This window comes from Pseudorasbora parva, chromosome 5 (genome assembly GCF_024679245.1).
Source record: "Pseudorasbora parva isolate DD20220531a chromosome 5, ASM2467924v1, whole genome shotgun sequence".
In the NCBI taxonomy this organism is placed as follows: Eukaryota; Metazoa; Chordata; class Actinopteri; order Cypriniformes; family Gobionidae; genus Pseudorasbora; species Pseudorasbora parva.
The window spans coordinates 45,122,101-45,149,221 of record NC_090176.1 but is presented as its reverse complement, the minus strand read 5'-3'; the positions used below and the strand labels follow the sequence as shown (position 1 = coordinate 45,149,221).

Genomic DNA, 27,121 nt, shown 5'->3' with positions numbered 1-27,121 from the left:
GGTAACTGCTGTGGGCTGCCTTGTTTATCTGTCTCCAGCCTGAACTCGTACACCCTGTATCGGCCTGATCACAGGAGGAGAGAACAAAACACATGTATCCTCAACCTGAAAAACATAGGCAGTGTAAACTGAGGCAGGATGGCATCAAGACATGTTCAAGTTCAGTGCTTGTGAAACACCTTGTCTGCCAAGAGACCTTCATCTAGTCAGTTGAAATCCCATAATCAGTTCCTATGCGGCTCAATATATATATTAGGGCCAGGACTCGATTAAAAAAATTAATCTAATTAATTAGAGGCTTTGTAATTAATTAATCAAAATTAATCGCATTTTAATTGCATATAAATATTTGACCTGAGAACAATGAGAAGTAATTTTTCACATGTATTTTTAGTATACCATTGAATAATGACTGAATACATAAGCTTAATCAACAAAATATTGTTTATTTATTTCAGTCCACCAGACCAGCGCAATGTTTGCCATTAAGTGTAGCAAAAGCATGTTTGTAATATTTGAGGCTCGAAGTGCTGCAGTGATACGCAAATTCCTTGTTGTATAGCACACAACCATGCTCTTGTCGACGCTTCCATCCTTTCTTGTAAAACAAAATTTCCCATCCACGGGGCCAAGGAAAGCGGTCTCATCAGCTTCTTCGTTCATGTTCACTATGGTTTGTTGTTGTCGTGACTCGTGAGCGCCAGTTGGTGTTCCAGTATAATCGCTCCGTCGAAACTCATTCATTGAAAAATGTTCCGTGGTGCAAAAATAAGTGGTTAAAATTTTTATTTTTATTTTTGCGGAATTAATTAATTAACGCGTTAAAGTCCCATATATCCCCTAATATATATATATATATATACACACACACACACACACACACACACACACACACATATATGTGTGTGTGTGTATATATATATATATATATATATATATATATATATATATATATATACATACATACACACACACACACACACACACACACACACACACACACACACACACACACACACACACACACACACACACACAGACTCTGGAAAAAGAAGAACACTTAAACATTGAGAAATGTTAAAGGGTTAATTCACCCAAAAATATAATTTGTCATTAATGACTCACCCTAATGTCGTTCCACACCCGTAAGATCTCAGGTTTAAAAAAAAAACAAAAAAAAACTGGTTTTGGAAAAAGGTCTGTCATATTATTCAATTATTTAAAAAAAAAAAAATGTTGTCTTGGTATCGATTCAGTATCTGTATAGAGGTATTTAAATCTGCTATCGTATCAAAGTCATAATTTTAGTATTCTGACAACACTACATTTTGTCAAGGGGCTGTTTACATTTATACGTTTTATAGTACACTGCTGAATGCCAAAGTTGCAAGTTAAATTAAATATTTTTAAGAAAAATTTACTGAAAATGATTGTGTTAAATTAGTCGATAGATTAATCAATATAAAATTAAGTCATTAGTGGCAGCCCTTATTTTTATATTTGCTTATATTTTTGGAGAAATTATTTTTTTAATGTACTCTTTTACATACACAGGATTTTGTGTGATGAATTGAATAAGCAATTAAGAATTAATCAAAGCAATCATCAATTGCAGCTTTATTTTCAGACATTGGTAGAGTTTGGGAATACCGGGTTCTCCGCAGCATTCTGTGCACGTTCCTCGGGAACAGCTCTTATCAGCAGGATGATTGATACACTCTGTTCTGATCTGAATTCACAGGGATAAGTGTAGCTCTTATCTGAGCCGCTGTGTGTATTACATGAATGGATGAGGTCGCTTGGGTCCTGTCACTCAATGAGATACAGAGATATGATTAAGTCGAGATGTATGAAGGCAGATCGGTTGATAGGGGTTGAGGCTGGGAGTTTGGAGGATTGGTTCTCGTCTCTATTTTGGCAGTCTTTTGACTATCCAGGCTTTTGATTATAGGCATTTGCAGCTTATTTCGGACAAAGAAAACCCCACTGAGAAGAAACTGTCTGGATGACATGCAAATTGACCAAACTTGGCTTGTTTTGGACTTTGATCAGCGAACCACAACCATAGACATGCCCACCAAAAAGTTTTCATTACTTATTTGTTTTTATATTAAATAAAATTGTATTATTTTTTATCTTTTCATTTTTATGCAATGTAATATTTAATTTTATTATTTTAAGCCTTTATTATTATAAAATATATTCAAATATTGTTCAATATTTTACTTTAGTTTTTTGTGTATGTAAGTTGGACAAAATAAGGGGTTTGGAGCATGCTGTAAAAGCACAGTTCTCTTAAAAACGCTGTTAACTATTGTCTCAGCTTTTGGAAAACACTGAGAAAATTTGTGTTCTGTTGTCTTCAGACCCAGACAAACAGATTGAAGTATCCCTCAGCGCATTTGCTTGCTTATTTTGGACAAAGAAAAACCCACTTAGATAGAATGAATGTTGACCAACCATGCTTTGTTTTGGTCTTTGATTATCAGACCGCACCAGTAGACATGCCCGCCAAAAAGATTTTATTTATTTATGCATCTATCCATCTATCCTTATTATTATAAACTATATTCAACTCTTTGGCTTTACTATGCAAATTGGACAAATGAAGGGGTTTGGAGCCTGCTGTCAAAGCACAGTCCTGTTGGAAATGCTCTTAACCATTGTCTCAGCTTTGGGAAAACGCTGAGAACATTTTTGTTCTGTCATCTTCAGACCAGAACAAACAGAATGAAGTATTCCTGAGTGTTTAGTTCTGAAATTTTAACTTTCCTATGATAGAGGCAGTGGGAGCGCTGTGCAGAATTGCCATCGCCCCTCTGTACATGAGTGTTGATTTGTCATCTTCTGATTGTCAGTTGCGTGGCAATGTTTTTCCTGTCTGTCTGCAGTTCAGAGCAGATTTGAGGACAGATTTGGCATCTACAGAAGTGATGTCGTCGTAGAAAAATGGGATGGTCAACTACACAATCACTCAGTGAACCCCTCCAGATTTTTTGAGGTGGTTTGTTTGTCCTCTTTGCAGTGCTCTGTGCAAACTGACACTAAAGCCCTCCGGTCTCACTTTCAGAGGAACTGACGACTGTTGATCTGTGGAAACGTCCCTACGCCTGCCGCCGCTGGCGAGACTCTGACTGGAATGTCTAATGAATTAAACGCTGTGAAGTCTTTGCATTCCTTTATCTCGACTCCCCGTCTCTCTCGCAGGCTGTGATTCACTGTCTGTCTTTAGTGAGTAGGTGTGAGACACATTGGGGTCAGTATGTCAGGAAGCTCACTCGTGTGAAGTGCATCTGAAGCTCATTACTGGTTGATTAATGGCTGCTCCCAGTTCTGCCATACACAAACTCATTACAGCTAAGAAGAATGCCATGAAACCTGCTGTCATGATTTATTTTTTCACAGGTTGAAAAGCATTTAATTTTAACATTAAATATTTCAATAATTTAAGTTTTGTGTATATTTTTTTTTAAATGATAAAATTAAGCCAAGACTCATTGATGCTCTTGGGAAGTGAAGGCTGGCCCGTGTGGTCCGATAAAACAGATGAGCCAATAGAGTTTAAATTGCTCAAGAAGTTAATGCTGGTTCTGATAGAAAGGTGTCAGAATACACAGTGCATCACAGTTTGTTGTGTATGGGGCAAACCAGTCAAGGTACCCAGGCTGACCCCTGTCCACCACTGAAAGCATCAACATTGTGTCACTTACCTGGAGAACACATGGCACCAGTGTACACAGTGTGATGCTTTGGGCAATGTTCTGCTGGGAAACCTTGGGTCCTGCTATCGTTATGTAGGGGTGGGACGGTTACAGTTTTACCGCAATACCGGGGGTCTGAGATCGTCACCGCCATCACCGCAGAAAAAAAAAAAAAAGTTGCATGCAGCCTTCATATTTTTTTTCATATTGTTCACTTTGTGATGGACGACGACATTGACGTTTTTTACATTTGTATAAAAATATATAATTTACTATAGTCTACTCTGTATTTTATCTCTTTCCATGAATACTATTTTCTACTCAAAAAGTATACATTTTTTATTTTACTAACCCAAATAAGGACGCATCCACATTTCCGCGCTAGGTTGCACGTGAGGGAAAAAAAGTAATTGCTTCCACTTGTGAGGATCTGTACTTTTTATTTTAATATAGCCTATCTCTTTACATAAATACTTAAGTTTTCTACTTAAAATCTATAATTTCATTATTTTACTAACCCAAATAAGGACTCATCCGCTTTAAGGTTGCATGTGAGGGAAAAAGAAGTTGTGTTCTTTTTATTTTAATACGCCCAATACTTTTTTTTTACTTAAAATTTTAGTTATTGACCCAGCGTTATGTGAACGCTGTTTCACGTGATTATTATTAGCACAGGAGTGAAGCACTTACAAGGGAAATAAATGCAGATGTTACATCGATTCGCAGCCCTCAAAACATATGAGACAGGGAGGCTGAGCCCAATTTAAGATTTGCCAGCTTTTTAATTCTGTTTTGCGTTCTGGTCATCCGATTTCCGTAAATTTCAACAATAGGCATAACGTTAGTCCATTTTATCCCACGGGACATCTCGTTCCTTTTCCCAAATCTTCACGCACATTGCATTGATTTTTGCAGGGAAGTCTATACCCATTCACATCTTTTACTGTGGTAAAGTAGAAAAACAATAGCCTGACAAGCCAGACCCACATCAAGATGTTTGGTCTGGAAACTCACCATAGACAGGGCTCAATCCGAGGGGCGGGATAAACGGTTGTCTTTTAAACTCCCTCTGCACGCGATAGGATAGCGCTACAACCAACCAGAGCAACGAAGGTGAAACAGAGCTCGCTGACTGATTAAACTTTCAACGTATCCGGTCGGCAAAACTCCAGCACATCCCTTCTTAAGAATGACTTCAGTGGCGTTCTTTGTTCTTTTCTCAGAGAAAAGCTCAACTCCAGGTCTTCCAGAGTCGCGGTCAAAGCCGAATCTAAAGACCGCCGATCGCCAGCTTCTGTGTTTACTAGTAACACGCAAACGCAACTCGGCCGTCATTATGTTAAGCCCCGCCCACCGACTCTATACACGATGTGACTGGCCTGACCAGAGTTTGGTTTTTATAGCTCAGACGTGTATTGAGAGTTGCTAGTCGACACTCGCGGCAGATTAGATTTGCTGCCGCTAGGGTGCGTCTAGATTTCTAGGGTAGAAAAACACTCTAGGACGTAATTTTCTTTAACACAGTTTGTGCTTGTTATTAGACTTGAGGCGCGTCAAGTTTATTTGAATAGCGCGGTTCACATGCACTCAGCGATTTTACTTTCGTTTTCTCTAGCAGTGAATAATAAAACATGGCCTAAATGTCTTGACCCTGTGGAAGATAAAACTCACTCTTTAGATGTTTTACAACAAGTCTTTGCAACATCAGAAAACATGAAGACGAAGATATTCAAGAAGTTGTCTATCCAGCTCGTGTCCTACGTTCATCTCAAAGCGCAAAGCGGCATGACGTGTCTTTGCGGGGAAATAGGTTATGAAACAAATCTTTATTAAACAAATATTTAATTTTCTTATATTCTTAAAGGGTTACTTCAGCGATTAGCAAATGGCTTTGTATCAGTAGAAACCCTGAAGTATATTCAAATTATTGTGCTTTCCCCCCTCATATCTCCCTGAGACAAGAGATTTATGCATTTTATTTCTGGAAAAATTCCTCCTATGATGCAAATTGACGATTTTTGCATCATAGGAGGAATGTTTGGCCAAAGGCTAAAGACTACAGCCAGCAGAGGGAGCCATTTCCGCATGTTTTGAATCCGCGCATGGGGGATGGGAGATTACACTCAGCTCGCAGGGAGAGCTCAGCTGGCAGCTACAGGCACTCATTTAAACGGAGCTATGGTGTGCAATGTAAGTCTTTTAACTTCTCAAATTAATTTCTATGAAAGTTAAGCTTGTAAAGGCATGAACTGAAACGCGCCAGACTGAACTCGTGTTGTGAATGTATGCCGCGAGTGTAGCCGCAATTACCTCAGCTCTCATCACTCGTGCAGTTAGTGCTCAGTGCTCTGATACTCGCGCGGTGACCCACTGATTATATTGAACAGACACGTTCAGTTTTTAATTGTAGTGTCTTCTCTAACTCAGTCACTGTAATCAAGTTGGTGGCGTTGGGAATGGCACAGGGCAGCGAAGCATTCCGGGAATTGTAGTCTTTCATCCCCATGGGACAAAAATACATTTTCTGTCTTTTCTCAGTCTAGAAGACACCAAATTCAAAAATAATTTCACATTTCTACTACATTGATGACCCAGTTTAAATACAGATTCATCTGCCTAGCGCTGAAGTACCCCTTTAAGATTCCCATTATTTACTTATAATCATTTAAATGTTTTACAGTGTGTTGTTTCACTGATGGAAAATAAACACGCATGCTTATGAAATGGATGTTTATGGGGTTTATTATTTTAAAATGTAGGCAATATATATCTGGCATAGACTACAGTATTTAAAATAGCATATATGCATTAGTTGTACCCTCAATTTCATTTACAGAGTAAATTACAAACAGGCTCACCACCTCAGAAAATTCACACTCACAACAAGACACGCAACAGGGGGCGAGGCATCACGGGTTTAAAAGCGGAATACCGCTGAACCGTGGGAATTTCTATCTTTCCAACCACAAAAAAAGAAAAAATCCATAACATCCCAGCCCTATTGTAATGGCTAATCATACCTTATGACACCCCACACCCCACACACACATTACATTAATGAAAGTTTGAAAAGAATATGCTTAAATGTCTTGACAATAATCTAGCAATGAAAAGAAAATGTTTTATTTGCTCTTCAAAGGTTTTGTGAGATTCCCCTCATGCACACTTTCTCCTTTGTTATGGTGGATTATTATGAGATGTGGAGGTTTTATGGTCCCTGTGCTACTGTATGAGTGTGTGTTTGTGAATGCTAATGCTCTCATGTATCCTGCAGTGAGTCTCTCTCTCTCTCTCTCTCTCTCTCTCTCTCTCTCTCTCTCTCTCTCTCTCTCTCTCTCTCTCTCTCTCTCTCTCTCTCTCTCTCTCTCTCTCTCTCACTCTCTCTCTCGCTCTCTCGCTCTCTCGCTCGCTCTCTCTCTCGCTCTCTCTCTCGCTCTATTCCTCTTTTAGAGATCTAGGCTATTTATAGCATGGTTCTCCCAGAGTTATCATGCCTACTGATGTTGTTTTGCCTTTCCACCTAATTATAAATTCTGCTTTAGGAAATCTGTTGCGTGTTCATTTCATGTGCGCTGTGGACTTTTTTCAGGGTAAATAGCAGATTTAAATTGATTCAAATAAAACTAAAGGCTGTGAGAGATAGAAGTACAGTTTATATTCAGTAGGTTAAATAGGTTTTGTGCTTCCGTGTGGATCTTCTTCAGCTGATTAAATATTGAAAATACGGCAAAATATGAAACATCAGAGGAAAACATCTAGTACTTGATATGAAAGTTGTATTAGAGGTGAAACAGGACATTACATGTTGGATGAAAGATTGCAAAGATCATTTTTGTAATTTTTTTTGTGGTGCATTCATATATAATGAAACCAATAACATGTATTAATAAGTTTAACAGAGCCTGTTTTGTTACGTTTAAGACATTGAGCACATGTCAGTCCCTCAGTCATTTCCCTGGCAGTGGTCCATATGTTGCATATGTAGTTTGTGTTCAGAGATGTAATACAATATCCTGATGACTTATGCTTCCCTGATCCTCAGTGCAACACGGCATTTCTCAGTTGGAACTGTTTCTGTCTCTCCCACAGATGGACTTCCCAGTAAAGAACAGCCACTGGAACTTCTGAAGCCATCTGCAATCAACCACATTCCTTCTGGTAGGACTGAGTCTCTCTCTGTATGTGTGTGTGTGTGTGTCACACAGGGTCACCTGAATAAGAACGTCTAATTGGCTGCTTTGATTTACACGGTAGAGGTAGAGATGTGTTTAACGGGCCTTTTAAAACACTTTTCACCCAGTGGAAAATGTACCATCAGGAGTTGGTTGTTTGTTTTTCTGTAGAAGTGCAGACTTGTGAAATGTTTTTCAAGTCAACTAAATAAACATATGAAGTGCAAAATCACTGTTTTTGCGTCAGGTGTAGTGGGGGACGTATATAACAGAGCGGTTAACACAGACCTGTGCAGTGTCTGTCTTTCCTTTTGTTTCTCTATGTTTCTTTTTGTAACCTATATGTGTATGTGCACTCTCTCCTCTTGGAGCTGGAATAGCAGTGGATTACTGGCGAGCCACAAACACAGTGGTTAGCCCGATGTGGTTACCCTCTGCTCCTGCTAAAAGAGACAGACCGTGGCATCTGTGTACTCACACTCACACATGTTGGCCTGGCCATAGAGCCACACGCAGACCGCTGTAGTTTGAGGACTCAGGTACTGCACTGGAGCTTATTAATGGGGTTATGTCCATGTACAACACAAACAATAATGCATTGCATATGAAATTGCATTTTTTTTTTCACTTCTGAGAAATATAGACGGTTGTGTAGGTTTTCTCTTGGCTGCCGTTAAAAGTTTGGGACCTTTATAGTAAATTATTAAGAAAGGAAGAGAGGAAGAAGAGAGCAGATTTTCTATTCTTAGTCTGAGACTGAACTGGACTTTGTGTGGGATTTGTTTGTCTTGATAACCCTTTTAAGCGGATTCAGATTTAGTCCCTGTCTAGGCTGGTTCAGCTGGGTTTGGACTTGTGCAGGACTGGGTTTAAGACTGGAATTGAGGAGCAGGAAACAGATGGTGCTGAAAGTCTCGCCTGGAGACCTGCTCACTGCCAACGGCGCCTTTCCACTCTTCCCCTCTCCCCCTCTATCGTTCTCTCTCCCCTCCATGCTGAATTAGTATTGATTGTAAACATGTGCTCTGAGCAGGGACCGATGGTACTTCTTACCGTATGTTTAATGCATCCACGTGGACAAGGCATGCTTGCTGTTTTTGGATCACAACATTCCCAGCCAGTCCTGATTCTGGCCAGGATGGCCTGTAGTTGCGATGCCTTCATTTGTCTGATGCTTGTGTCGGAGCAGCACATTCGCAATATCAAACCACCATATGCAGCTTCATCCATTATTCAACATGTGTGAGACATGTAAGCATTAGATATTAGGCAGTCTGTGCAGTTCCTTTCAAAAATAAATAAATAAATAAATACTGTTAAACACGGAGAGGCAATTGTTTATACAAAATACCAGGCATACTCATTCTCACTGGTGTAATGAAAAAAAAAAAAAATTGTTCATTACAAAGATCATTTCAATTTACAATTTACTAGTAGTATATGTTTATGTATTGTGTTTGTACTGTAATATGTGCATGTTTATTTTTAAATAGTTTATATAGGATTTATCAATTTATTTACAATATTATTACAAAAAATCTATACATGTACATATTTTTATATGTATACATTTTTATTTATCTATTTATTTAATCTGTATATTTACATAAAATAGTATATAAAAATACAGTATACATTATAAAAAAAAAAAAAAAAAAAAAAAAAAAAAAAAAAATATATATATATATATATATATATATATATATATATATATATATATATATATATATATATATATATATATATATATATATATATATATATATATTCCTTAAGTCTAATATAGCACTGGAACATCACTCTTATTATTTCTGTAGTTTTATAATTTTTAATTTGGGAGTTTTAGATCATTCAGTTTTAGTTATTTTAGTATGGTACTTAAAACTAAATAAGTGATACATTTAGCTTTAGCAACTAGCTGTAATAATAATAATATTTTTATTTTATTTCAGATCATGTTTATTTTGTTTCAAGGAACAGCAAAAAAGACATTTCTCGTGTTTTTGGTTTTAGTTCTTGATAACAGTCCTGGATTTAACTACTTTTGATTCCTGTCCAATGCAGGGCATGCCATTTTCTCCTTTTTTATTCCACAGAAGACAGAAAAAAAATCATATTGAAAATTGCCAAAATGTTCATTTTTGAATCTCTTTAAATTTTCAGAGAGGAAAATGCATCAGGAGAAGAGTCAAATTGCTTGAATGTCTGAGTGCTGATGTCACGTGCTGTACTCTGTCTGTCTTATGTCTTATTTATGTTGTAGACGGCCTTTGCGCGGCCCTGGCGTGCAAGTTCATTCGAGCATGTTTGTCTGCATCTGTGTGTCTGCTGAGAGCTTGAGTCATCACAGTGTGTTATACTTACAGTTTGTGTGTGTGTTAAAGCCTCCTAGACCGCACACATGCCACACATACACACACTCTGGTCAAGCAATGCTATGACCTTTTCAGGCATTCACACATAATTCGCTCACTCGTACACACTCTTCCTCTGAGGAGGCTCGTGAAAGCGCGCTGGCGCCCGCAAACGTGCTGGGCAGATCTCCTGCTACGAGGGCGGAAAATGAATTGAAAATGAAGATGAGCTGTTGGCGACTTGTTAAACGCCCACACCTCTGAGCTCCAAACCGGCCGTCTCCAAAAAAGCATGCAAATGCATCTGCTCTTTATAGCGATTTTATTCGATGCATTCTCAGAGGGGCTTTTTGCGGCTTTATCGGATAGATCCAGTGGAACGGGGAATCAAATTAAAACTTGCATCTCTAGTGTGAGAACCAAGGCCGTCCACCTTGCTTGTGCATTTTACTATGTTTAAAGCTGGCATGAAACAGAAGTTGCAATAGACTTTTCTTCCCTTTTGTGATGTACAGTGTATCTGGGTGAAACAGCTTCTTAAACAAGAAAAAATGTAGGGCGGGACTTGTTCTCCACCGGGAATTGATTGTATGGTTGTGGATTGCTATTGGTCGATCTCATGTGAGTGACAGTTTGTCCCGCCCTCAAACCAGTCATCAGAAAAGATTCGCTGCAAAAGTTATTTTGATTAAAGATTTATGAAGGGACATAAATAAAATAAATATTAAAAAGATGAGCATAGGTAAATCATTTTTAAGACTACAATATTCCATAAAAACGAGAATTGCCTATTTGTTACTTTAAATTAGAGATGGATGGCCCTAGAAATGATTGAGTATTAATGACTTCTTCCTCACAAGTCTATCATGGCACAATTATATAGTTATAAACCACTCATATAAACATTTGTCTGTAGATTGTATTCATGTTTACTTAGTTCATTTCATTTTTGTGTTAGTACTTAAAATTAAACTAAACCAAAATGATAAATACTGCTATATTACTCTATTTCAACTTTTTTTTAAATATAGGATTAAATCTAATTTAAATAATTCATAAAAAACGTAATATGTTTTTCATATTTAATATAATATATACATTTTTTATTTAATTAAAATGTAATGTCTATCACATGTATCATAAAAGGTGAACTCCCATTGCCCTGTATCATTATCAGTAGCAACTTTGGTCTAGTTTTTTCCCTAAAGATTCTCTAAAGTTGTTTGTGTGTGATTGCTGGTAGTCTGAACAGGAGGAGGCTTTGAGAATATGATTCACACAGGAGATTATGGAGTTTATGAAAACAGATTTGTTTGCATATTAAGTAGCCTGACTGAGCGGGTTTCTCATTCAGAGGGTGGCTGTAAGAAACGTGTGTGTGTGTGTGTGTGTGTGTGTGTGTGTGTGTGTGTGTAATGTAGTAGATGCATCTGAGGCTCTCCCACACTACAACTGTCTGATAGAGATGGTCGTGTATCTGCTGCCCACTGGGGCTGAGCAATATGTTGACAATGCACACTAAATTTGATTTGAATGTACTTGTTATTGGGACGTTGTAGCATCGTTCAGTAGTTTTGTGATCATTCGCTTTCTTGAGAGATTTTTTTTTATCTCCGAAATAAACTTCAATAATGTTTTTTTTACACTTCCATTAATAATTTTGAAGAAAAATCAAGGATTTGATTTATAAACTCACTGAAAACATGTCTTGACTATTTTAAAATTGTATTTTACTGCTTGCATTAAACTTTTTGAATATATTTGGCATTAGGGTTTTTTGCTCAAACTGATGCTTCCTCTGATTTCCCCCTTTAAAGCAAAATACTTCAGAGCAGAATACATACCTATCAATGTATGACAAATCATCAGAAAACTGGAAAATATTGAGAGAATATTGCATCCAGTGATTTGTTGTTGTTGTTGTTGGTGTGTGTGTGCGTGTGTGTGTGTTTTGGGTGCAGGCCCTACGCCGATGAGCTTGGATAGTCCACCCGGTGCTCCCAGAGTCCTGTTTTATCACTGCGCTGCCTCTTTATTTAGAGCACTGAATTATAGATGAGCTCTTAAGTGGCAGAGAGAGACACAAACAGCACTACAGATAAGAACAGAGAACAGGGATGGAGCGTGGCTCTTAAATGGGCGTGACCCGTATGCTAATGGATGTAATGCCATACCTTATTCATTCCTTCTGTCTGATTTTTCCCTCTTTTTAATCTTTTTTCCCCTCTATTTTTGAACTGTATTTACATTTTTTAGCATACCAGGGAGCCTAGGAAGATGAATTGGTCCAGCTATGACTTCTTGTTTCACAGGAGTATAAACATGAGGAAATAAAGGCCAGTTCACCCAAAATTTAAAATTATCCAATGATTTACTCACCCTCAAGCCATCCTATGAGTATATGACATTCTTCTTTCAGATGAATAAAATCAAAGTTATATTATAAGTGGGGTGGGTGTTACACTTTTTTCTGTGAGTGGAACGTGATTTGCCGGAAGCTAGATAATTAACTTTAAAAAGTTTTAAATATGTATGTTTGTCTTACACAAATGCATCAATTTGCTTAAGAAGGCCTTTATTAACCCCCGGAGCCATGTGGGGCAGTTTTATGATGGATAGATGCAGTTTTATGGACTAACAGAAACAGCCATTTGCTGCCATTATAAAGCTTTTTAAGAGCCAGGACATTTATTAATAAAAGTCTGATTTTATTCATCTGAAAGAAGATCATGGGATAGTTTTCATTTTTGGCTGAACTAACCCTTTAATCATTCATCACGAGTAAAACCAAATAATATATATTAATAGAAAGTGGTCAATAAGAAAATAGCTAAAGCATTGAACATTCCCATCTCAACCATCAGGACAATAATTATGAAGGTGTTATGAATCTGTCTGGAAGAGGGTGTGTGTGCGTGTGTGTGTGTGTGTGTGTGTGTGTATCGTCCTAATGCATGGTGAAGAGGAGAGTTTGAGTGGGCAAAAACTTGCAAGAGATTAGTTGAGTCTTGGGATCAGAAAGCCAGCCTCCACATCACCACATGTTGTTTGGGAGGATTCAAAGAAAAATCCTCCTCGCTCATCCAGAAACAAACTCCAGCATATTCAATTGTCAGACACGACTGGAAATTCAAAAGGGACCTGAAGTCGGATTAACAAAAATCTTCTTAAGAAAGGAGGAAAGTTCGTAACAATGTTCCTAAGTGCATTTCTTGAAAAATTCTTAAGTTCTCAAATATGATCTTAAGAACATCTTAATGCTAGCTTAGTGCATTATATATGCATACATTTATCAACTGGTGCCTCTTCCATCAATTAGTACTCGTCCACATTCATGGTACTACTAGTAATAGATATATTTAGCATATGTTGTAATGCTTGCTATTTGAAACACTACATTTATTAAACATCTTAGATTTGAGTATTTAAGACGGTTAAGAGGTTATCCTAACTTTAAGAAGTTATTTACGATGATTTTTAAGAACGTTATTTTGGGGAATATGAATACTTCTTAAATGTTATCTCAAGAACTATTTTAAGAAAAAAAGATAGGAACAAGATTAAGAAAAGTTTTTGGGAATGTAAAATATTCTCATCTTTTTTTTCTTAAGTTAGAAATTGGCAGTTAAGAAGAATTTTATTCTTTAAAATGTTTTGTGAATTCGGCCCCTGGTTCTATGGTTAGATGAAACAAACAAAACAAAACAAAAAAAATAGCTTTTTGGCAGCAAAACCCATCAGATAGGTTTGGCTCAAATAAGGATAAAAAGTACCCAGTGCCCACAGTTAAATCTACTGCTGGATCAATTTTTTTGGGTGGAGGACCTGGACATCTTGTTCAGATACATGGTAGCCTATCATGGATTCTAGCAAATACCAACAGATTAAAAAATTAAAACCTGACCGCATCCGCTAGAAATCTTATAATGGGCCATGGTTGGCTCTTCCATCAGGACAATGATCCAAAACAAACATCACAATCAACACAAAAATGTGTCACTGAGCACAAAATGAAGCGTGGCGATCCCTGAACCCTATAGAAAATGAGTGGTCTGAACTGAAGAGAAGACCTGAGAATCTAAAGGATCTGGAGTTATTCTGTATGGAGGAATATGGTCTAATATCAGGTGTTCTCCAAACTCATCAGTCGTTATATAAGAAGACTCAAAACTGTGATCTTGGCAAAAGGAGTTTGGAAATATCTATATAAGTATCTAATAAAAGGGTGCCAATATTTATGGCTAAAGTGTTTTGGAGAAGAGCATTTATTTCATAATGTCAATTACCTCCCACTTTAAATAATTTTCATCAATGAAAGGTTACATTTTTAAATTTTTTTTAAATGTTAGATCAAAGGGATAAACAGTGAAGATTTATTTTTACTGCCACACTTGATCATCTACCAGGGGTGCCAATAATTGTGACCACAACTGTATATGTGTATATTTTTGTATGTAGGACTGGAACATGCGTCTCTTTTGTTATAGCTCGCGTGACACACAAGTGCAAACTAAACGTATTGACAGTTTAATTAAAAGGATATAGAATATGAAATTTGACACATTTTGCAGCACTAATTTACTCTGAGTTATGGAGCTTTCACAGTCACCTTGTCTACACTATAAGGACAATTTCTTTGTGAGGCTGAAAGATTCTTTTGGCTTACGGTGCATTTCTCTTTCACTTTCTCTCACTGTCCTTCCCTGTCCACTTCTCCCTGAAGAAAAGGGTCATTGCGCTGCTCTACCTCTCTCTCCATCCCGCTCTTCTTTTTTTCTCTCTCCAGGACTGGCTGAGCTCCAGAAGGGATGGAGTCCAGCCAGGTCAGTAAAGTGGACTGAAAAAGCCAAGACGGCGGGATGGGCAGAGGGCGGAGCCTAACTGCTCTCCCAACAGCCCCACGTAATCCTACAACAATTCAGCACAAGTTTTAGTGCCTACTACAAAACTCATATTGCATAGCGATTTCTCACTCTGCTGATTCAACACCAAAAAATGCATTTGACCAAATCTCTTTTGCTGACACAAGTTCAGACTATTTATTATCGAAAGAGAGATCAATTGACTCATGAATAGGTGTGTGAGAATGGCATGTACAAAATTTTGTAGTTTCAATATCATGGTGATTTTGCATATTAGGCCTGTCGTGATTCCTCGATTCAAGTTTGAGTAATCGACTGCTATTTACCCGTGTTGAGTAACTGTGTTGAGAAACATTAAAACTGAGGGTGCTCTGATCAGTCGATCGGCAATCATAGGAAGCAGTATCTACCGATCTATTTGAAGCCTTCGTTTTATCATTTAGAATTATTTATAGGGATGCTCCAAGCAGTTTTTTTTTACAGACATTAAGGGCCTGAATTTCATTTTTGAAAATGGGGGATAACCTCCCCCCCAACCCCCACCTTAGGCAACTATTGTGGAGGAATATTTTTATTTGAGATTGGGAAAGGGCTGAAGAAATGTCTAAACACAAAAAATAATCATCTCACCTAAATGTTTGATTTATGCAGTGCAGTTTTTTTTACAATTAATTTCAAACTCTGATAAAATAAGTACAAAAAAAAACAATATAAAATTTACAATATAAAGATATGTAAAGATACAAGTAAACAGTGCTTTATTTTTATTTATTATTTTTTTCTTTATATATTTATATAAAGTTACCTGGTTGCCTTAAACTTTTGAGTTCATTGAAATTAAACATTTGAGTTAATACAATGAAATTTTTTTGAGATTTGACAACCTTTATTAAAAGATTATTAAAAGATTGTATAAGCATATTGGGTAATTGTGTGTGTTTTTTTTGTGATGATGCAGTGAAACATGCCAAATAGTGCTGTTTTCATGATTTATCAAATGTTTTATGTGGTTCAGATACAATAATTTTTTGATTTTCTATTTATTAAACACATTTCCTACATTGTATCAACTCAAATTTTTAATTTCAATAAACTCAACATTTTAAGGCAACCAGGTACTTACTTTTTTAAGTTAAACCAACATTTTTTTTACAGTGTACAATTAAGTTAGCCAAAAGTTTAAGAGCAGTGAATGTCATTTTTTTTTTTTTAAACTGAGACTGCAGCAGACTTATTAGGCTGCTGTCACTTTAAGAGCTGAACAGATCTAACATACGGTTACACAAATTTCTCAACCGTTTACTTATGACAAAACCGACATGTTTACGTTCATACTCGTCAAGGCGGTAATTTTGTATGTACATTTGTGTGTATTTGAAGACTTAAGCGCCATTTTGAACTCACCAGTTGTTTGTGATGATCGCTGAGTGGTTTAAACACTGGCAAGATCTAAAAAGAAATGCAAATTCTAAGCTTAAGTGATGATGTAACTGCCTTGATTGCGCGAGTAGCGATACCTGTGTCAACTGCAGAGTGAAGCTCACGTATATTGCAGAGGTGATGAGCTGATGTGAAACCATTTGCGCATTTTGAGAGGGAAAGAGAGAGCGCGTGCGGTGATTCCCTCACGCTGTTTTTTAACTTACGTCTCACAGAAAGTTTTCAAATTAATTCGTAAATTATTTTTAAAAAATTTTTTAAATGTACCTATGAATTGTACTGAGATTGAGAGGTGCCGCTGCGGGGTCAATATATACTGTATGCACTTTTATTTACATGCATGTAGGTTACATTTATCTCAGAGCGGCTCTGTTCACAGTAAATGCTGCTCGTCAGACGCCATCTGTGCATATGTTTTTTGTCTGGCCTTTTCCCCCCTCATTGTCATGCATTAAAATCGTTTAATGCACAGCTAGCGGTAGATTATTATTTCATAATGTGATGACTCAAAGTAAAGCTAATTGATTGTATGAGCCACATTTGAATCCATTGTGAGATATCTCTGACACGGTCATACCACCTACTCTTAAAATTAAGTCACTGTGAAAAGGTCTTCAACAGCCTTTTCACTAGAATGATTTTAAGCTCAGTAGGCTGTGAGAGGTAGATGGTTTTCAGAGGAAGTCACCCGTGTACAGTACATGAGTTTTTGGAGGGAGTATGCTGCCTGGTCCAGGTGCCAGCCCTCACAGATGGTCATCATGCCTCCTGCCTGGCCCTCTGAATGTGGCACCCCGTCCGCCCGTCTTGGCACCCGTGTCCTGGTCAGATCTGCCAAGCAAAGCGGGCGGCAGGCAATAGACGGCTAGTCTGTCAGCACTGCAGCATTCTAGACAGATCTCATTCATACATGTTCTTACATCTGGTGTTGGTTCCTTCACATTATCCCCAATAGATGGTTGTTTTTCTCAAGGTATTAGCAATCCATTTTTACTGAGATTTGCTATTCCTAATTAAAAATTAAAGGGATACTTCACCGCCTTTTCATATTAAACTGTTTTTCCCTTAACTAAAACGAGTTGATACATACCTCTCTCGTCTCAGTGCGTGCTCTTAATCTCTCTGACGCGCGGTGACAATCTGAAAGCATTTAGCTTAGTCCACTAAGCCCAGTTCATTCACTATGGTACCAAACAGAGATCATGTTAGAAGCGACCAAACACCTCCACGTTTTCTCTATTTAAAAACAGTTACACCAATAGTTCAAGTATGGTGACATAAAATAAAACGTGGCGCTTTTCTAAGCGGATTAAAAAGGAGAATCTATAATGTATGGCGGAATAGCACTTCTGAGAGTACTTTGACTCGGCGCAGTAAAAAGTCCCGGCTGAAACATCCTCCCTCACATCTCCCCCTCCGCCCTATTGACAGAAATGAGAGAGGGAGGGGGAGATGTGAGGGAGGATTTTTCAGCCGGGACTTTTTACTGCTTCATACTGAACAAAATGAAGCATTGCTTGGTCATTGGTTGACTTAAATTGGTATTATCTATTTTTGTACTTTAATTTAACAACGGGCAGCTGATTGGTTGATTGTAATCCATTACATACCTTTCTATCAAAGTTATCTGATATTATCAAGATGAATTTGTTCTGACACAGTTTGCTCTGAGTTCTTGTCATATTTTATTACCATTTTCTAAACTATAGTGAATAAACTGTAATAATGAGAGAAAATGTTGTAGGTGTCTGAATACATTTTGGTTTGACTGTAAAACCAACATATTCTAAATCCATTTCAACAATTCATATAAAATCAAATTAAATAGATTTATTTAATAATTAATATGTAATAACTGCTTTAGTCTAAATGCATTCAATTAAAACGTGTGTAGGAATAAAAGCAGGTTCTTGACAGGTTTTTTTTTCTTTTTTGAGGTTTCAGCTGTGAATTAAATGCTCTCTCTCTCTCTCTCTTTCTCTCTCTCTCTCTCTCTCTCTCTCTCTCTCTCTCTCTCTCTCTCTCTCTCTCTCTCTCTCTCTCTCTCTCTCTCTCTCTTTCTCTCTCTCTCTCTGTCTCTCTCTCTTTTGTGTTAGCAGTCAGTTCCTCTCAATCAGACCTCAGCTGTCCAGTTGTGTGTCGTGACTATGGTGGTGTCCGTTCGACATAAACACATCTATCAATCTCTGTATACTCTGCTGCATTGACAGCTTAGCCGAGTGTTTTGACTGATTGACGGATGTATCATTCCTCAGCAGTCAAAGTCTACGAGTCCAGCTGTCAGTCAAACTGGCCATAATGGCTTGTTAGAAGGGCATTGCGTAATGCTCTAAATGTTACCAGGACCGGAGCTGATCAATATAAACCCCCGTCCGATTTTCTGGATTTAACTGCAGTTGTGAGATGTTTCTCCACTTTTACTCTAACCAAATGGAATTGTAAAATAAATGACTATTCAAACAGGGTTTCCCAAAAATTACGTCCATTTTTAATTGGTCGGGCAAACAGATGCCAATCTACGACTTAAAGTTGTCTTTGCACATTATAGTTGTCACGTCCTCACAATCATCAGTCACTGCCACGCCCACTTGTTCACCATCACCTGATTTCTGAACACCTGGGCACCATCACCAGTCACACTATATCAACCCGGCTCACCTTCACTCCCATTGTCTGGTCTCGTCGACTACCTGTCCTTCGTAGAAGCCCTCACCTGTACCGTCTTCGTCTTCATCATCATCTTCGTCTTCCCATCATCGTCTTCATCATCATCGTCATCCGTCTGAGTGTCACCTTCCACCTAAGTATCACCTGTGTTCGAAACCTTTGATAATAAACGTTGCCCTTGCACTAATCCCTCTGTGTCCTCGTCCGTGTCTGACAATAGTCAACAGAAAACATTATTTGCAACGAATTTTACATCCGTGACGTGGCTTATTTTTTAAGGTAAACAGGATAGTCAATGAGGAAAAACAAACAAACAGTGGCTTAATTTTATTTATCTGGACTCTGTATTACCCAGTGTTATTGTTAACTGAAACTATTAAAAATCCTTTTCAGATATTGAACTAAAGTTCAAATAAAAGATTAGATAGCTGAAATAACTTTAAGTACTAAAATTACTAAAACTAAAACGGAAATTAAATTAAAGCTGAATAGAAATAAAAAAAATAAAACTTAAAAATGACAAAAGCACTTAAAGAGACTAAAACTTAAACTAAAATAAAAACGGTTAATTTTATATAAATAATTCAGAAATAACACTAACCGTTTGTTGTTTTAGATTTCCGATGGATTCTCATGAGCGCCTTTTTTCTCGATGCACACTGTAAAAAAAAGTGTTGGTTTAACTTAAAAAAGTAAGTAACCTGGTTGCCTTAATTTTGAGTTTATTGAAATAAAAATTTTGAGTTGATACAATGTAGGAAATTGGTTTAATAAATAGAAACTCAAAATATTGTTATATCTGAACCATATGAAAAATGTGATAAAACATGAAAATAGAACAATTTGGCATGTTTCACTGCGTCATCACAAATAAAACACACACAAATACTCAATATGCTTACAAATATTATAAATTATAAAGGTTGTCGATTCTCAAATATTTTCATTGTATTAACTCAATTTTTTTATTTCAATGAACTAAAAATTTTAAGGCAACCAGGTAACTTTTTAAAATATTTTCTATAGTGAACTTTTGTGTCATGAAGAGTTATCAGAACTAAATAATAGAAAAAAATCAGTTGCCAGCATTTAAAAATAATATTTTCAATCGAAAGGCCATTTTCTAAGAGATGTTTGAAAAATGTTGTTTGTTTTAATTTATGGAATAATTTTAACTTCACCTTGAAGGCACAATAAGCTTCTCATTATGAAGGAGAGTAACTTGGTCACCAGACTTGATAAAAAGCATTACTGAAGTACAAACAAATTGCAATATATCTGCGTCATTTCATCAACATGACCCACACAAAATTATGTACAATTACGAACACTTGATAGATTTTTCAAGTGAATCTAAGCATTATCAGCTGTTACATCGTATCTGTAGCTTAATTTATATCCGTTATAATAATCTGTACAGGACTATTACTGGTACAATAAATCTATATTTACTCATCTGTCTATTGAAACATAAGAGCGGAGTCTCTATCAAGTCCAAGTTTGTCATGAAACCTGCTTGCCTCTGTTGATCTATACGTTTTTTGGGGGGATTTTCTGCACTTACCAATGAATAATCGGGATCCATGATCATACTAGATGCTGTATAAACAGCACTTCCGCATTTGTCCCCGTGTGTTGCCATGGTTTCTACAAGCGGAAACTGAGGATAGCACGGATATTACGTCATTGATACATTTACATGTGATCATTTAGCAGACGCTTTTATCTAAAGCGACTTACAAATAAGGAGAGCAATAGAAGCAACTAAACAAACAAGGCAACAGCATGCACGTGGTTTAACAAGTCTCAGTTAATCGCGCTTTTTATCTCATTTTAAATAAACTACCAGAAAAATGAATAGGATAGTTAAGTGCTAGTCTTTACTGATCAGATGCTGCTGGAAAAGATGTCTTAAGATGTTTTTTTTGTGTGGAAATGGCTACAGACTCGGCTGCCCGAATTGAGATCGGCAGGTCGTTCCACCAGGTGGGAACGGTCCAGGAAAAGGTCCGTGAGAGTGATTTCATGCCTCTTTGGGATGACGCTACGAGGCGTCGAGTCTGAACAAGCGAGTCTAGGTATAATGGTGCAGAGCCAGTGGTTGCTTTGTAGGCGAGAACCAGTGCCTTGAATTTGATGCGAGCAGCTATTGGCAGCCAGCTGATGAAGAGAGTCATGACATGGGCTTTCTTCAGCTCGTTGAAGACCGCTCTCGCCGTTGCATTCTCGATCAGCTGCAAGGGTTTGATAGTGCATGCTGGAAGGCCAGCTAGAAGAGCGTTACTATAATCCAGTCTGGAGAGAACAAGAGCTTGGACCAGGAGTTGTGCAGCCTGTTCTGATAGGAAGGGTCTAATCTTTCTAATGTTGTATAAGGCAAATCTGCAGGACCGGGCTGTTACTGTAATGTGGTCAGTGAAGTTTAACTGGTCATCAAATAATACTCCAAGGTTCCTGGCTGTCCTGGACGAAGTTATAGCTAATAAACCTAGCTGAGTGGAGACATTTTGACAAAGTGCGGGATTGGTTGAGACCACAAGCAGTTCTGTCTTTGCAAGATTGAATTGAAGGTGATACTCCTTCATCCAGCCAGAAATGTCTGTCTGTCAATGACAAGGGACGAGACATTATTCTATAGATTTACAAATCCTTGGGAACTTCTGGAACTTCTAGTACACAACTGCATGAAATATATATCACACAGTGCAAGTGTTTATTTTTTTGTAGATTTTTATTAGAAAAAAATCTTACATATTGTACCTTTAAATGTAAACTGATGGAATGGACTGTTTGGTTCTGGTCGGGCTCCTGTCTTGCTCTTCCACGAATACATGGACTCTAATGAGATGAGAGCAGGATATTAGATGGGCTAATAGCTGAGGAATAGGTCTTTTACGGGAAGCAGCGAGGCTGTTATTGCAAAGACTCGGAGAGAGAAAACAATCCTTCTGTAAGGTTACCCACAGATACCCAGACCATGTGCTTCCTCACAAGCATGTTGTCAAACAGCCGTTATTTCCTGATGGCTGCTGAGGTCCAGACGGACTTTTGATTTCCGGCTGAGTGGACGATATTTTAACCCAATTGATTTGCCACTGTCTTGTTCTTGAAGAGCAATAGTTACACACCCTGCAAATGGAAGGGATGCGTTTTACTGGATTGTGAATTTTTTTTAAATTTTTTTTGTATGGGTGTATTGGGGGGAGTGTCATGTCTAGACTGAATGCCATTGAGCATGATGGTTTTGCTGTTATTTTCCATTTGCTGAGAGAAAGACCATTTGTCCGTTGAAGCAAATTAGCCTGTAATACCTCTGCATGATTACAATTCAGCATTTAGATCTATGAAGATGAGCCCAGTCCATGAATATTCAAAAGATAATTGTGAAAACCATACAGTGGACTTATAATGCACAATAATGTTGGTCCTTTGAAATATCTGTGTATGAATGCATCTGTGTGTGTTTGTGTATATGTATGTATATGTATGTATGTGTGTATATTTATTTATATATATATACACACACACACACTCACACTCACACACACACACACACACACACACACACACACACACACACACATATATATATATATATATATATATATATATATATATATAAATATACATACATACATACATACATACATATACACCAATCAGGCATAACATTATGACCTCATTGTCGACCACTAGACCCGACCCCTGAATGTGTGCAGTGGTATCTGGCACCAAGATGTTAGCAGCAGATCCTTTAAGTCCTGTAAGTTGCGAGGTAGGGCATCCATGGATCGAAGAAGTTTGTTCAGCACATCCTACAGATGTCGATTGGATTGAGATGCCAAGTTAACACCTCAAACTCATTGTTGTGCCCCTCAAACCATTCCTAAGCTATTTTTGCTTTGTGGCAGTAACATTGTCCTGCTGAAAGAGGCCACAACCACCAGGGGATTCCGTTTCCATGAAAGGGTGTACATGGTCTGCAATAATGCTTAGGTAGCTGATATGTGTCAAAGTAATATCCACATGGATATCAGAACCCAGTAGAACATTGCCCAAAGCATCACGCTGCCTCTGCCAGCTTGCCTTCTTCCCATAGTGCATCCTGGTGCCATGTGTACCCCAGGTAAGAGACATCATGGGCACCCATGACTGGCCTGCAGCTATGCAGCCAAATACACAACAAACTACGATGCACTGTGTATTCTGACACCTTTCTATCAGAACCAGCATTAACTTCTTGAGCAATTTGTGCCAGTTGCTTGTCGTTTGATCGGACCACATGGGCCAGCCTTCGCTCCCCACATGCATCATTGAGCCTTGACTGCCCATGACCCTGTTGGCTTTTCCTTTGTTAGACAACTTTTGATAGATACTGACCACTGCAGACTGTGGTCAACCTCACAAGTACTGGAAATGCTCTTACCCAGTAGTCTTTGCCTCACAATTTGGCCCTGATCAAACTTGCTCAAATCCTTACGCTTGCCCATTTTTCCTGCTTCTAACACATCAACTTTGAGAACAAAATGTTCACTTGCTGCCTAATATAGCCCACCCACTAACACTGTTCACTGCCCCTTTGATTATGTTATGCCTGATGTGTGTATAGAATTTAGTGTTTCTTTTTCTTTTTATGTAATGGATATTTAACCAGGAAAATTTGACAACTTTAAGTGTATGTAACTGGGACATAAAGAAGAAAAGCCATTATTTTGATAAAACAAGACAAAATACAAAGGGTCTCAATTTGTTTGCAAGCTTTAGTGATTTTTTTTGGTGCCATTAAGCACTTGAAATCTGCAGAACAAAGCTGTTCTCGGATGTGGTCCTTATCTCACAAATTAATCAGCATATTTCCGCGCAAGGCTTCTGACAGCTTCCATACTGAAAATGAATGGACATTTGGATGAACTCCAGCTGAAATCCATTCCATTCATTTAGCTCTGATTCAAGAATCTAGAGCTAAATAGGCTTTTTCCACACATTTTCATCACAAAGTCCCTGCCCCTTGCATGGTTGTTTATTCAATATTTTGGCTAATTTGATTGTTTTCAGCCACCGATAAGAGTGTAACACAGACATTGTATCTTCTTGTTCACAGCGTAGGGTTAGTAAAAGGCCGTTCCATGATCCTGAGCACTTTACCATCCTCTCTTCATCTCCTTGCTTTTCATGGCACCACGGTCGTCATTTGCTGTCATTTGCAATATGAGAAGCTTATTTTCCCTTTTTTTAAAAGCCTCCACGCATCTGTGTACTTACTGTCTGCATTATTCATGCTCATCTCGTGTATATGTGCAGTGCATTGGTCTGCTTTACCCGCATCATTTCTGACAAAGAGAGAGAGAGAGAGAGAGAGAGAGAGAGAGAGAGAGAGAGAGAGATCCGAGCGTCTCTGATGCCTCTGGTCAAAACCAGCGAGGTTACACAGCCTGGCCAGGCCAGGGTCTGCAGGGGCCTGGAGCTCTTGAGTGGAGACACCGCGGGGCTAATGGACCAGCACACCCACTCCCTCAGCTTCAAGAGCTACAGAGAGCGTGATGAGCCTGAGGGACTGAGTAAATATGAATGAGGTCTTTCCTCCCACGTGCTCCTCGCTGCAGAAGCCATTGATGTTGTTTTGACATCCGAGTGTGAGAGAACAAAAGGAGCGGAGCCCGAGCAGACTGAACAGGGCTGGGCTCTTTCAGTGTGTTTGACCAACACGTGTCTTAACCAGGCGTGATTTGATAAAGCAGAACTTGACCGTAAGTACGGCTCAGAGCTCTGGCTCAGAAATGAAATACTAAAATACTGAAATACTAAAAATGAATACTTGTTCTAAAATTCTATTCTATACCTAGCAGTTTTTTTATTTTATGTTTTATGTTTTAATGAATTGATTAAATTGAGGTATTTTACCTCAAAGAATAGCAAGTGTGTTCTTGTTTTTGATTTGATTTGAATTTATATATACATATATATATTAGGGGTGACCCCGAATAGTCGAAGATTCGATGCATCGATATGCGGAGCCTGATTCGACCACCAATCTCACGGTCGGATCTTCGCGGGTGTTATGAAACGAGAATCATACCATTTTGGCAATATGGGGGTGCCCAATATTTTAAAGACGTGTCGCGGCGCTGAGCTGAGATGAGCATCGGTGTGCGACCCCTTTAAGGGGACTGAGCTTCGCACCGCGCCTTTAAAATTAGAACACATTCAATGTGTGTACACACATCGGCGGCAGCATTCAGCGCCTGTCCGCGGCCACTCTGGAAGTTGTTTAAAATCCTGCCGCACCACAGAGCGCTTTCGTGCAGCTCGTCTGTCAGTCAATTTAAAATTGAGCTCGCGTGTATATAATGTGCGCGTCAGGTGGCGGTGTGAGTGAGATCCTGAGGCGCGCGGGGCTGAGCTTCGCGTGCGTCTTCACCCGCTTTAGGCACAATCGGCTTCAGAACGTGCATGTAAACGGACTCAAAGTGTTCTTTTCCTCTCTAGGCAGGTATTTTTTGTAGGTTTATTTATCAAAATGTTATTTTATATATTTGTGCGATGTTTTGTATTTCGATCGCGGCTTTATCATGTTATGAGAAAACGGTTTATTAATGTTTGTCCACCACATTAACTTTTAGGCTATTTAAACCTAAATAAGAAAGCCATTGTCAGTTCGTCTGTCAGTTGGCAGGCAGTTTTGGTCGCTTTATTAAAAGTTGTTGCTGTGTGCAGTGTGTAAAGGAAAATAAAAATAGTTTTACCCTTCTGACAGTGTCATGCCCCTCCCAACCCATTAACACACACAGATGATTCGACTATCAGTCGACCATAGACCATATATATATTAAATTTTATTTATTTTTCCTAATTCTTGATTTTAATATAAGAAAGATACACTTTACCTTCAATGAAAGCTGATGGAATATCTAATGCTCTTAAAATTCAATTTATTTTATTTAATTAGTTAATGCAAATGATTCAGAATTTTTTTTAATAAATTGATTAAATCGAAACCTTTTTGTCAAAGAATGACAGTGTTTTTTGTATGGTTAAAATAAGTGTTCCTTCAAAAAAATATAGAATAGCTCATAAAACAACGCCAGGAAAACATTGTACCTAAATACAAAGTTCTGTCATGAAACTCTAGATGCCGCAGACTGATAGGTCCTTAACTCACTGTCAATCATATTATAGGGCAGAGCTGATTGGTTCCTGTTGTATCAGTAGCCAATGTGCTAACTGCTCAACCTTCAATTACTGGTAAGCATTTTCTGTTAGCAGTTGCAGCGTCCTTTCAGAACCCTCCACCTTCCCCAGCTCCACCTGTATTGATCTGCTACAGTTAATTCACGTACGCTCACAGCAGTGTTTGTATTGGCAGTAGGAAGTCCTGTTCTTGCTCTGCAGCAGCAAAAACAATAACCTCCACCAGCAGCAATGTAGCAGATCTTTTCTACCAAAACAAAAACATATCCATTGTCATATCAATTACCATGCCAAACGCTCATGCTGTAGTGACAGAAGTTCATTTCCGACACTCCTCAGGTCTGGTGTGAAAATTTTGGGGGTCTTTTGACGAACCAGTCACTTGTCCAGTCAGGCAAGTTTGCATACAGTAGAGCTGCTGTTGATGACCAGAAAACAGCTGGATGAGCAGAGGTGCAAAATAGTTAGTGGTGCATTCTTAAGTTGAAAAACAGCTAAACACAACAAAATGTCACCGAATGCACAAAGTAGTAGGGCTGCACGATAAATCGCATTTTACATGAAAACATGCTTAACTTGATGTGGCTTATCGTGATTATCAAATCCCAAAAGCTGCGATTATCTTTTACGCGCATTTTGTTAGTGTAGGACGGCTCTGTGATCAGTAGTAAATGCTGTTCCATCTAAAAGCACTGCAAGTTTGAGTTGCTTATAACATGCATTTAAAAAAGCAACAT

At 38.1% G+C, this 27,121-nt stretch overlaps 1 protein-coding gene across 3 annotated transcripts in view; it reads left to right on the top strand.

The window, feature by feature from the left end:
• Positions 1 to 27,121, top strand: part of hdac4 (histone deacetylase 4) — a 264,950-nt gene that overhangs the window by 99,145 nt on the left and 138,684 nt on the right. For all 3 annotated transcript variants that reach the window (XM_067444476.1, XM_067444477.1, XM_067444475.1), the window contains exon 3: positions 7,791 to 7,859. In XM_067444476.1, coding sequence (XP_067300577.1) covers positions 7,791 to 7,859 — 69 coding nt within the window. The remainder of the gene's footprint in view (positions 1 to 7,790; positions 7,860 to 27,121) is intronic.